The sequence below is a fragment of the Pipistrellus hanaki genome, assembly GCF_964339955.1.
Source record: "Pipistrellus hanaki genome assembly, chromosome: 7".
In the NCBI taxonomy this organism is placed as follows: Eukaryota; Metazoa; Chordata; class Mammalia; order Chiroptera; family Vespertilionidae; genus Pipistrellus; species Pipistrellus hanaki.
This window is the reverse complement of record NC_140509.1, coordinates 55,829,311-55,842,249: the sequence shown is the minus strand read 5'-3', so window position 1 is coordinate 55,842,249 and position 12,939 is coordinate 55,829,311. Positions and strand designations below refer to the sequence as shown.

Sequence of the window (12,939 nt, the reverse complement as noted above, 5' to 3'; positions counted from 1 at the left end):
GACAGATTGTTTTTTATTTTTAATAAAAAAGCATCTAGAGACCCAAGATGGCAGCAGAGTAGGTGGAAACTACACTCACCCCATCACAGGACCAAACAGGAATTATAACTAAATTACAGAACAATCACCAGAATAACTAAGCGAAGTCTATGCTCAGTCATAGGCTTGGAGTAGCTCCTGGGGAATACGGCCTCACTGCAAATGCTGTGGTAGATTCAGAGCTTAGCAGCTGGGCCTCCCTTCAGGAAGAAGATCCAAGAGGCATATTTTACAGATTTCACACTATTGTCAGGGCTGCATCATCATTCATTCACGGATTGGCCATAATTTATTTGTCCGGTCCCCCTCTAATGAATACTTCTGTTGTTTCCAGTCCTTTTCTACCGTGTTTCCCCGAAAAGAAGACATCCTCCGAAAATAAGACCTAGCGCATGGAAAGATAAGACATCCCCTGAAAATAAGACCTAGCGCAACTTTGGGAGAAAAAAATTAATATAAGACACTGTCTTATTTTCAGGGAAACAGGGTATTTGAAACAATGCTCAGTGAATACCTTGAATTACATCATCTTGCACATGTGGGGAATATTACAAGTTGGGCTCCTAGGGAAACAGACCCCGAGATAGAGATTAACATCTAATCAGTTTGTTACAGAGTGTTAATAAACTGTGATTGGTACCTCTGGAGGGGAAAGGAAGAAAGCAGAATGGGGGAGATTGAAAAGTTGGTCTGCAACACATTCTCAGTGATGGCCTCAGTGAACCCCACAAAGAGTTCTGATGATAGGATGACTCATCAGAGTTGTCCTGACGTGGGGTGAGAGGTCTGGGCCTTTATATCTCTGAATTGATGATCAGCCATTGGATATAAGTTGCTCTAATACAGCGATTTTCAACCAGTGTGCCACAGCATACTGGTGTGTCACAAAAGACACACTGGTGTGTTGCAGGAGTTTTTAAAAGATGCTATTTAGTTAGGGGCATTTACCACTTTTCCTTTAAACTGTCAGATAAAAAGTTGACAACCAGTCAACACAATGGTTGTCTGATATGGATAAAAATTATACTTTTTTTTTTTTTGTCAGAATGGCCAAAAATATATTTTTTGGTGTGCCACAGAATTTTAGAAATTGGTTTGTGTGTGTCATGAGATGAAAAAGGCTGAGAATCGCTGCTTTGGGGAAATGGCATGACTTAGGTGAGGTGGCTAAGACAATCCCTGAAGAGGACTGACAGCTGAGGGCTGTCTGTAGCACGGCTCCCAGCGGCTTGGAGGTATACATCCCTTAGTCCTGAACGGGGATCTGGGAGACACATCACAGTTTCCACCACAGGAGTCTAACTGTAGGATACTACTATGTAATTTTGATAGATGCTATTAAGGTCAAAATCCAATATATAACATTGGTATGTATTTTTCAAATGTTTACTCCCATAGGCAATGTAGGAGAGTATCTGTTTTCCCAAATCCTCGATAACACAGGATATGGTCTAATTTTTTTTTTTTTTTTAGTAAAGCTTTTCATAATTATATTTTATTTTTCACTAACATATGGTCTACTTTCTATTTCTTTTTTCTTTTCTTTTCTTTTTTTGTTAATCCTCACCCAAGGATATTTTTCCATTTTTTTTTTTTTGTTTGTTTTTTTTTTTAGAGAGAGTGGAGGGAGCTGGAGATAGAGAAACATCGATGTGAGACACATTAATTGGTTGCCTTTCTTTGCCCCAACCAGGGTCGGGGATGAAGCCTGCAACCAAGGTTGCCCTTGACCAGAACTGAACCTGGGGAGCCGCTGAGCCAAACTGGTTAGGGCCACCACTTTCCATTTACTTTCAAGTATATTCATTAAGATCTGGCTCTGCAATTTACTAGCTGTTTCAGTTTGTTCAAATGTAAAACAGGAATAATACAGCAGACCTAATAGGAATGTTTTGAAGACAAATGAATGCAAAATTCCTATTTTAAAATAGCAACCAACCAGCCCTAGCTTGTTTGTCTCAGTGGATAGAGCATTGGCCTATGGACTGAAGAGTCCTGGGTTGAATTCTGGTCAAGGGCACATGCCTGGGTTGTGGTCTCAATCCCCAGTGGGCGGGGGTGAGGAGGGGTGCACACAGGACGCAGCCAATCAATGATTCTCTCTCATCATTGATGTTTCTCCTCTCTCTTCCTCTCCCTTTCTCTCTGAAATCAATTAAAAAAAAATGGCATCCAACCAAAAAATATTCTCCACACTCCACCATCATACACTGATGATTTTCATATCCGTACATTTAGGTCAGACTTCCTATTAGCAGGTAAAAATACTCATCTGCTTACTTGTTATTTCTATCTTGATACCTCACAGGCATTTCAAATGCAACATGTCCCAGGCAAACTCATCATCTTTCTCTTATAAATTGCTCCTATTCTTTTATTTTCTCATCTTGGATTATTGTCTTCTTAATCCCCATATTTAATTAATCACTAGGTCTTCTTGAATCTTGTTCACAAAGAATTCCGGTATCTGCTTCCCCCCCCCGCCCCGCCCCCTCCAATCAGCACTGTCAATCCATGGTTCAGATCCTTGTATTTTTACCAGTATTATGCAATAGCTTTTTACTGTTTTTACCTCCCCCCAATCTATCTCAAATACTGTTGTCAGAAGGATTTTTTTTTTTGAATACACAACATTGGTTACACCACGCCTTAGCTCAAAAGTCTTAGCTTAGTAGCTTCCTATTGCCTACAGAATGCTGAAATCTAAAACTTCTGCTTGATATACTCGTTTATAGCTCTTTCGTAATTTGACTTCTGCTTATCCGTCCAGTCTCTTAGTTTCCTCCCTCCCCCCTCTCTCCCTTCTTCTCCTCTCCTCTAACCCTTCCCCTTCTCTCCCTTCTTCTCCTCTCCTCTAACCCTTCCCCTTCTCTTTCCTCCTCCAGTACGTTTGGGTTCCCAGTTGGGAAAAGATCAGTTTTCATCTAGTATCTCCAGCGTTTATCTTAGTGCCTGGAAATAAGAGAAACTCAAATACTTCCTGATTTACTTCAAGATCTGAGGAAGTTTCTCAGGGAACTTACTACTGTTGTAGTAAATAAACCATCCTCCTCCCTCCTCTCTCTAGGTGTCTAAGTTTCTTACAGAACCTAGCGGACAGGACACTTCACTTTCCTTACTATTTCAGATAAACTCGGCCTTTCCCTCCTTTGTGTTTCCACCGAATGTAGCATGTAAGTCCCATCCTAGCATCAATCATGTTTAAGATTGTATTCCAATCAACTGACATGTTATGCACGCAAAAATGAAATGAATTAGGGTTCACCTGGATTAAAGAGACTTCCTTAAACAACGTCAGCATTATGCATACACCGTAAAAAACACCTTTGCAACCCAACTCAAATGATTGTTTTTAAAACGCTGCATCCTCCAAAAACTTTAATTGTCCTCAGACAGATGACCCAAATAAGCTCAGCTATTGGAAACTCAAATGTTAGGTGGAGACCATAACCAGAAGGTCAAGAAAAGGAGGATTGGCTGCTAGGGCTCAGAAGTCACTCGCTCTTCTCAGACCGGTGCTAGAACTTAGGAAACAGCGTAATGTTCAGTTTTTGAAATACGGTTTTTGCATCGTCGAGAAAAAAAAAAAAAATTAACCTATCAGGAAGAATTCAGCACATTCATTTACCAATCAAGAGCAGGAAAGAAGCCAAAGCCTGGGGATACCCAAGCACCGACGAGGACGTCATGCTGCAGTCTCCGCCAATGAGCAGCCGGCCGGGGGGGCGGGGCAACAGGCGGACCAATGGCCACAGAATACAATCTGCGCTACAACTGTTCTAACCGCAGCCCTCGCCTCTCAAACCCCTGGAACAAACTCCTGCACAAGGCGTTTGTTAAATGCTTCCTACTCTCCTCGCCCCGGGACAGTTATTATACTGAAGTCCCTTCCTTGTACCAGAGTTGAGGCCTCCTTCCCACCAGCTCCCATATAGACTTACAGAAAGAAGAATTGCAACTTTGCACTTTTTTGCCTTCACAGGAACTGGCAGTTCAGCGTTACCTGAGGGGGGGTGGGACAATTCCAGTGCGCAGGCGTGCATGCCTTGTGGGGGGCGAGGCTGTAGTGCCGCAATGCAACCTGGGAGTTGTATTTTCTTGTGCTGCTGAAACTCAGGCGCTCCCGGGGCTGCCCGAACTACACTTCCCAAGAGCCTCCGCGACATCGGGGGGCGGGAGGGCTGGTTTGTTAATGAGCCCGAGGAAGCCGCGGCGCAGCCCACCAGGTTCCAAAACAAGGAAATGAAGGGGGGAGGCGGGACTGGGGGTGTTTGCCGGAGCTGCCGCCACCGCCGCGGAGGAGGAGGAGGAGAAGGAGGAGGAGGTGGCTGCGGGGACCGCCGAGGAATCCCCTGCTGAAGGCGGCCCGCGGGGCGGCGGGTGTCGCGCGCGTGTGTGTGCGCGCGCCCGGCTGGCGGCTGTTGGCGAAGTGGAGCGGCGGCCGCGGGGGGGAGGAGGAGGAGGAGGAGGAGGAGGGACTGAGCGGCGGCCCCCGCGTCCCGGTGCCTCTATGGGGGAAGCAGACAATGGATTATGACTTCAAGGCGAAGCTGGCGGCGGAGCGGGAGCGGGTGGAGGATTTGTTTGAGTACGAAGGGTGCAAAGTGGGACGCGGCACCTACGGGCACGTCTACAAGGCGAGGCGGAAAGATGGGTAAGAGCTGGGGCGGGGGAGTGGGCTGGCTCGGGTCCTCGCCCTGCCCGCCCGCCCGCCCGCCCGCGCGCGCGGGGATGGGTGTGGGTCGGAGTCCGGCCGGGCCGTGCCCGAGGGCGGCGAGGCGGGGGTGGTCGCGACGCCGCGTCCTGGGACGGACTCGGAGGGACGCGGGTTCTGCTCGTCCCCCTCCCCATCCGCCCCCCGTGCGGCCCCGTCGCGCCCCTCGAACTCTCGCGGCGCCGCTCGGTCTGGGGCGTCGGTCCCGTCCCGGAGGGAGGTTTCCGGGTGCGGGGAGCGGGCGGCGGGACGCGAGCTGGGCTGCCGATCGGAGGTGGAGTTTTGTGGGGTCGGGTCTCCTGGGGGGAGACGCGGAGGGCTGAGAGCCCCTCCGACGAGTTGCCGCTCGGGCCCTCGGGCTGGTGACGGCGGTGCTGGAACTTCCAATCGGCTGGGCGCCTTCCGGGGGCGGCGGCGGTTTGAAAGCTCGCGGAGAGCCAGCCCGTTGGGTCCGACCCGCCGGGCACCTCCGCCCGTGGGGTCGGCCAACCCGTGGGCCCTACCGTGTAGTTCCTCCTTGTGGTTTACTGGCGATTTCTCGATCCCCCTCTACCCTGATTTTGCTTTCTCACATCCCGGGTTCTGCACCTTCCTCCGAAGGTAGGATCTCCTGAGGCGTGCACCGCATTCTGCCCGCAGAATGTAGGAAGAGTTCGTCTAATTAGTTGTCTGGTAACTCATCCCCTCCCACCGCGGGGACCCTGAAGCCCTCCGCTCCGTCCTCGGCCAAAGGGCTGCGTGCTGGGCTTTTCGAGCCCCCACGATCCAGAACGGAATGTGGAGTGACAGAGATCTGGGCCCGAACCTTTGTCTTCCTGGGAGTTGAGGGGGGAACTGAAGGAACCCCCCTTAGGAAGCCCATGCTTATTGTTCTCTTAGGAGAAGGCGAGCTGGACAGTGTACCTTTGAGATCGCCTCTCCTTGGTCCCGCAGGGCTTGCGGGCTTGCAGTCACTGCAGGACAGGACCCAGCTCCCTACCTGCAAAGGGTGGGTTTCAGTCCCCTCATTGCCCCATCCTAGCAAGAATCTCCCTTCCCCCCCGAACCAGAGCTCCTGGGAACATCTGAGCCTGCCCCTCGTAGCCTTAAACTTGGTCAGACTCTATGGAAGAGTTTTTTTTTTTTTTTTAGGCTCTGAGTAAGCTGTCAGTCACAATGACATCAGTAAGGTTGAAGTGCTGCTTGTCGCTCTGTGCACCTTGTAACTGGAATGGTTGGTAGGTGGACTCTAGGTAGTGTGCAGGTGTGTGCTTGGTTACCTACAGGGAACGAAAAAGCACACCTTATAAACTGCTTTATCATAAAACGTGAAAATTATAAGGTACTTTAGATAGTAAATAATTTTTCTCTTGTTATAACTGAACGGGCCCTATAGTATTCAGTTGTTCGTAAACTCCACCCCCCACCCCCCAGGATTCTTTTAGTTTAATGGCCAGGTGTCCTTGAGGTACTGTAATTGACATGTATTTTGCTTTTGGATGATCCACTTTACTTGTTATACCGTTGTTCTGTGGGAATCTTAATTAGATACATTTTGGGAAATTGCATCTAATTTTCCTAATTGGACATAGACGTTGCAAAACAAATCAGATGTGCTATTTTTCATACTCCTCATGCTAACTTTGTAATATACTTGATCTGGAATTTTAAAAGGTGTTTTTTGGATTTTTTTTTTTTGGTTAAAATAGCAGGCAACTTTTAAGAAAAGTTAAAAATTCTGCTTCTGAATTGTATTTGAATAGCATGAGCTACAACAAAAAATAGATAACTTAATTCCTGCTTCTATTCTTTTAAAATATTTTCTCCTAATAAAGTTATTGAGTCTAATACACTTTCTTCTTGCGTGAAATTTGTTTGACTAGGATTAATGGAGATTCTTTACTAAAGATCAGTTTGTGTATCTTCAAAATATGCTTTTAAGAAAACTTTCAGGATCTGAAAGCGTTAGTTTTCATTTTATTTTTATTTTTTGAAAGCATTAGTTTTTAACCACTATTTATTACATGTAAGAAAAGTCAAAGTAAAGGATTTTTTTCTTGGATCAAAGGTCTAGTTGAAATTTAAGCTAAACATCCACATCTCTTGTGGGTTATGGCAGGTTCATTTTGATGTTCATTGATACGTAACCAGCAGTTTGAAAGAAAAAATGCGTGATATTTTAAGCTGTAATACAAATTTGCATAGTAAAGGATTTTACACTCTGATCATGGTAAATAACAGTTCAGCTCTTTCCAGAATTTATTTTGGTTAACTCAGAAGAATGTATAGTTCTATTTTAGGAAGCAAGAAAAATCACATGGATACCTTAAAGAGAAAGTACTCTAGTGTATATATTTATAGCGTAAGTATACTGTATAACCAATAAATTGTTCAGGTCTTTAGAAGAAACACTGAGAACTAGTGTAACATAAAACATCATTAGAAAAGCCTCTATTTATAGTTTAATATTACAGTTTACAAAACCTTAGAATGTTATTTCCTTTGAAATATATAATTTTAACTTAGACTATATTAATTATGCTCCATAAATTTAGAACAGGCTGCAAAATGCAAGATTTACATCTGGAGTTTTCACCTTTAAATGTTATTTGTTCCATCGTTTTGTTTTGAAGAAAGAGAATCCTTTCACCAAACTATATTTTTTTTTTATTTATTTTTTTTAAACCAGGCTTAAATGTTATTCTTGAAGAGAAACAATTTCAGAATATTTCTATATGTTTTAGTATTAGAAGAATTTGTAATACAGGTTTTTTTTTTGACATTAGTAAAAAGTCACACAGTTTATGGTTACAAATCTTGAGTCCATATTTCTCAAGTTTAAAACACTTTTTGTTTTGATTGATACAGGAATATTGTTAAAAAGTTCTTTGTCAGTAAGAGGTTCAGACAAACATGATTCCATAGGATAGTGTTATGTCTGAAAACTTGTACCCAACAATACTACTATTCAACTTTGCAGACATTCATTTAGTCTTTTGAACCACTCCAATAAAAGAATGCTCCTTTTTGAGATGTTTTTGAAAGATACATAGTAATTGAAAGTGAAATGGCTGACAGAGAAGTCTTACAGAGTTAGGGTTTCAGATGAGTAGTTGATGACTACGGTATATGTCTTAATGTATGCCATGAAATCTTTTACAAATAAATGTAGTAGGTAAATAATAGAATAGTGTTTGCCTGGTTTTGATGGATTTTTCACATATGGTTGGTAGTTAAATAGATGATTGTATTTGCATTTTTTTTGGAGACCTGAAAATTAAAGATGTATCAGTACAATCGTAGCACTTTAGAACTTTCAAGAGTTTCAGATCATCTTGTCTAATTTCCTCTTTTTACAAATGAGAAAATCAAAGCTTTTAGAAGCTAATTGTTATGCCCACAGTCTCAAAGCAGAGACAACCTGAAATCCAGGTCTCTTGACTCTGAATTACTGCATTTCTAATGTGTTTTCCATCCTAATACCATGGGAAGAGAAACAATAAAGGCCTTCAGTTTTGACAGTCTTACTGCTTAAACTTTTTCCATGCAAAGGATACAACTATACCAAAGAATATGGAAAAGGGAAAATAATCACATATGAGGGACATTTTTAAAAAGTAGGCATGTCGGCCTCTGGCTTTTATCACTGATTCTCTTCATCTGGTTTCTCTTCATCCTCACTGTCATTACTTTTGGTTATCTTCTGATTTGCACAGTAGCTGATTGGTCTCTGCCATTAGTCTTTCCTCATTGCTACCCAAGATCAAAGTTGCTGCCAGTGTCATTTTCCTATAAAATAAAATAAATCATGTCATATCTCTTACTGGAAAAACTGTACATTCTCTATGGCTCATACAGTCACATCCAATCTTAACTCTTTAGTTTGTCATGTAAAAGTATTTGCATTCAGATCCTAGAGTCTTTAGTCTTATGGTCTTTACATTGCCACCAGCTCCCTCCTTTTTTCCAGTGTGTTCAAGCCCTATGCTTCTGTAGCATTGAACTACTCATTTTTTAGGACTTGATGTTTCATTTTCTTTTTTCTATATTCAAATTAGAGTGGTGTTGCTCTACCATTCCGCCCTCTCTCTTCCTCTTACCCCATAGACCTGAAAACTCCTGCTTATACTCCAATTTAAATAGTTTTTCTTTAGAAGCTTTCCCTTATTCACCCAGTATACTCATTAGCTGTGCTTCTGTCCCTCTGTTCTTATGTGTATAAAAGCAATATAAGTGATATTTATCTGCTCCTTCAACTAATAGCTACAAATGTGTGATCACAGGGTTGGACAGATAATGCACACTCAGAATTTTATTTAATTTAAAAAATGGCCTAAATTGGTAAACATGGTTCACTGATATTTTTAGTAATAATTTTGAAAGCCTGAAATATAGTGATGTTGCATGAGATACTTGGTTAAATATAAATATTTCTGTAGCACTAACTAGGTCTAGTGTAATTTTTGTTTTAAGAAATTATATGGTGCTTGTCAAGACAGTTGAAACAATAGATTGATAAGGAGCATAGGTGAATTTTTTGAATTATTAGGCATTTTTATGTCTTTTATGCTGGACTATAGTTATCTTCTGTGTGTGTGTGTGTGTGTGTGTGTGTGTGTTTTTATCTTCTGTGCTTTTAGTACCTATTTTATAGAGATGCTTAGAAAATGTCAGTGTTCAAACATTTTAGGACCTTTTTGATATGGATATATGTTAAAAATTGAAGTATCTTTAGCACTTAGTAAATCAAGCGTGCATTGGTATATGTTTAATGGGTTCTTCATTTATGCATTGCAAGCCTTTAAAACTTTATTTTTGAGACCCAGAGGAAATAAATGTTCTTTTCAATGAAATTGAGCAGTGGTTGACGAATTTCTGTAAACAGGCAGATGCCAATTATTTTAGGATTTGTGGGCCATACCTTCTATGTTGCAATTGCTTGAATATGCTATTGTAGTGCCAAGTATCAATAAGTATTATGTAAACAAATACAAATTAGAATGGCTGTGTTTTGTAAGTAGAACTTTATTTAAAAAACAGGTGATGGGCTCGATTTGCCAGCCCTTAGATTAGAGCAGTGATGCTATGATTTCTGCAGTGATGAAAACACATTTGTGCTGTCCATTATGGTAGCCACTAGTCACATGTGGCATGATTAATGTGCTGAGAAAGTGGCTAGTAGCTATAATATTGGAATGCACAGGTTTCAGAGTTTTTGGAATGAGTGGTTTGGCAACACAAAATTCTCAAATCCATGGAGTGACCTTTTAATAAAAATGTGTAAATGATGGTGTGGACAAATGAAATAGGAAAGATGTCTTTCAAGTTATAGGTGAAATTTTGAGGCTGAAGTTGTTTGATAAAGCAAACCAAAATTGGAACTGAAAAACTCAATTTGTGAGTGGAATCAAGGGTATCAGATTACTTTTTAAAAAAACAAAAAGAATGCGTAGTAAATGCATGTGTATAAAAACATATAATGTAGCCTTTCCTTTGCCAGCCACCTTTTCCCCTTTCTAGAAGCAACTTGATTTTTAATTTTAGAGAGGTTTTCTTAGGGGCTGTGTGTTTAATGATAAATGATAGTACACGTTTTTCTCTCTAGTTTTTAACCTTAAATATTGTATAATGGGGAGATTATTATGTATCTTATGTACTGGTTAAGTTCATTGTATTCTGTTGAATTTGTCCTTCTTGATGGACATTTAGGCCATCTCCAGTCTTTTGCTAGCACTAATACTGCAGTGAATATCCTAGTAGGTACATATTTTGTGTGTATTAGTATAGCCGTAAATTAAATTCCTAGAAGTTGCTTACCCTTGGAAGTAATGGCTTGAAATGATTTGCTAATATGGTGCTGTATGAAATAAAAAATTTCAAAGACTAGAGACAGGGAGCTGAGAATAAAGAAGATAAATGTTATGGATTTAAAAATAATTATTAGTACATAAAAATGAGTTCTAAATCATTAGTTTGCTATAGAAAGTGCAAGTTATATGGGAAAGGCATGTTTCTGAGTTTTTGATAGACAAAAAGTAGACAGACCTATGAGGAGGTTGTTGTTTTTTTAATCCTTACCAGAGGATATTTTTTCCATTGCTTTTTAGAGATAGAGGGAGGGAGAGGAGGAAGAGAGAGAGAGAGAGAGAGAGAGAGAGAGAGAGAGAGATGAGAGAGACACATTGATTGATTGCCTCCTGCCCCACTGCCCTGCCCCTCTCCCCCCAAAGCAGGCCAGGCAGTGGTTGGCACTCATTAGTCAACAGAGCCAAATATCAACAGTACAATGATTGAAATTTCTTTTGAGAGCCACATTTTTTAAACTTAAACTATATAGGTAGGTACATTGTTATTAACTTAATTAAGGTACTCTTAAGCTGGCCTTTGCTAAAAACTCAAGGGGCCAAAGAACCCCATGTGGCTTGCGAGCCGCACTTTGCGGACCACTGCATTGAATCTGCAACCCTTGACTGGGAATCCACTTTGGGCAGGCCAATGGGCAGGGAAGATTTTTGATGAATTAAGAATTTTTATTTTTGTGTACTATATTTTTGAAATGGATATGCTTGATAAAGAAATTAATATGTTAAATTGTGTATTAGTTTTATAAAATGTTTAAGTAGTGCAGTGAAAGTTAAGCATCAATGTAGAAGACTTAGGCAGTGCATTAGAATTTGAAGTTTTCTTGGTGGTAAATGAATAGAGTCGAGTATTTGGCTAATGGGTTTTTTAAAGATCAACTTGTCATGTTGTGACTGTGTAATGTTAGTGCTGCTTTTGGATTCCAAAACAAAAAGAACAAGACACTTGTTTTTCAGAGAGCATTTAAATGTTTTTAAATACTAGTGTGACTGTGTCTTTAAAATCAGGTAGTTTTTTTGGTCTAGAACCATAAAGAGGTAGCTGACAAAGCTATTTAAAGATTTTTGACCATTTATAAATAGCTGATAGTTCAACAGTTCCTGTAATAGCTGTTTTGAGCATGCATTGTGTAGGATAAAAGAGACTCTCAAGAGAGAAGACAGGATGTAATTCAGGATACAAGTGTGCAGCAGTAGTTTTTATTGAGGGTTTGAGTTCTCATCCAGAAGTCGGTGATTGATCAAAGAGAAATAAAAACCTGTGAAATCCTCAAATAATTGCTATTCTTTAAAAAATGTTATGAATTTCTTTTTTTTTCTTTTTTTTTTTTTTTTTAAATATATTTTATTGATTTTTTACAGAGAGGAAGGGAGAGTGCTAGAGAGCTAGAAACATTGATGAGAGAGAAACATCGACCAGCTGCCTCCTGCACACCCCCTACTGGGGATGTGCCCGCAACCAATGTACATGCCCTTGACCGGAATCGAACCTGGGACCTTTCAGTCCGCAGACCGACGCTCTACCACTGAGCCAAACCGGCTTCGGCAATGTTATGAATTTCTAATATATGAAGTCTTTCTAAAGGAAAAACACATCATCCCTATAGAGGCTTTATCATGTGCATTATCTACTTATTTATTTATTAATTTAAAAAAATATATTTTTATTGATTTTGTATAGAAAGGGAGAGAGATAGAGAGTTAGAAACATCAATGAAAGAGAGTCATCGAGCCAAAACCGGTTTGGCTCAGTGGTAGAGCGTCGGTCTGCGGACTGAAAGGTCCCAGGTTCGATTCCGGTCAAGGCCATGTACATTGGTTGTGGGCGCATCCCTGGTAGGGGGTGTGCAAGAGGCAGCTGTTTGATGTTTCTCTCTCATCGACATTTCTAGCTCTCTATCCCTCTCTCCTCTTCTCTGAGAAAGATCAATAAAATATATTTTAAAAAAAAGAAAAAAAGAAAGAGAGTCATCGATCAGCTGCCTCTTGCACACCCCCTACTGGGGATATGCCCGCAACTACGGTATATACCCTTGACCGGAATCGAACCCGGGACCTTTCAGTCCCCAAGCCGACGCTCTATCCATTGAGCCAAACCGGTTTCGGCATGTGCATTATCTATTTAAAAATATTATTTCAGTGAGGCTTTGTGGTTGATGATCTCAGTTACTAAGATGAATATGATTATCAGATAGCTTTAATTACCAAGTAGGCCAGCTACCCTAATTTTGTTCTGTGATCACAGACCAAAGCCTGTCATAGCAAACTTTTGCAGATATTTGTAGATATTTACATTGGGACAGAAAGGTAAGTCCATGCTGCTAAAAAAAATAAGGCAAAATTTTG

At 41.2% G+C, this 12,939-nt stretch overlaps 1 protein-coding gene across 4 annotated transcripts in view; it reads left to right on the top strand.

Moving 5' to 3' along the window:
* Positions 1–4,280: 4,280 nt before the first annotated feature.
* CDK19 (cyclin dependent kinase 19) overlaps positions 4,281–12,939 on the top strand; it is a 90,140-nt gene continuing 81,481 nt past the window's right edge. For 2 of the 4 annotated variants that reach the window (XR_014795525.1, XM_084889892.1), the window contains exon 1: positions 4,285–4,693. Coding sequence is in view for 1 of the 4 variants with exons in the window: in XM_084889891.1 (XP_084746017.1) it covers positions 4,566–4,693 (128 nt within the window). In the remaining 3 variants the exon portion in view is untranslated. Of the gene's footprint in view, positions 4,694–12,939 lie in introns of all 4 variants that reach the window. The other 2 variants (XM_084889891.1, XM_084889893.1) reach the window with 2 other exon arrangements.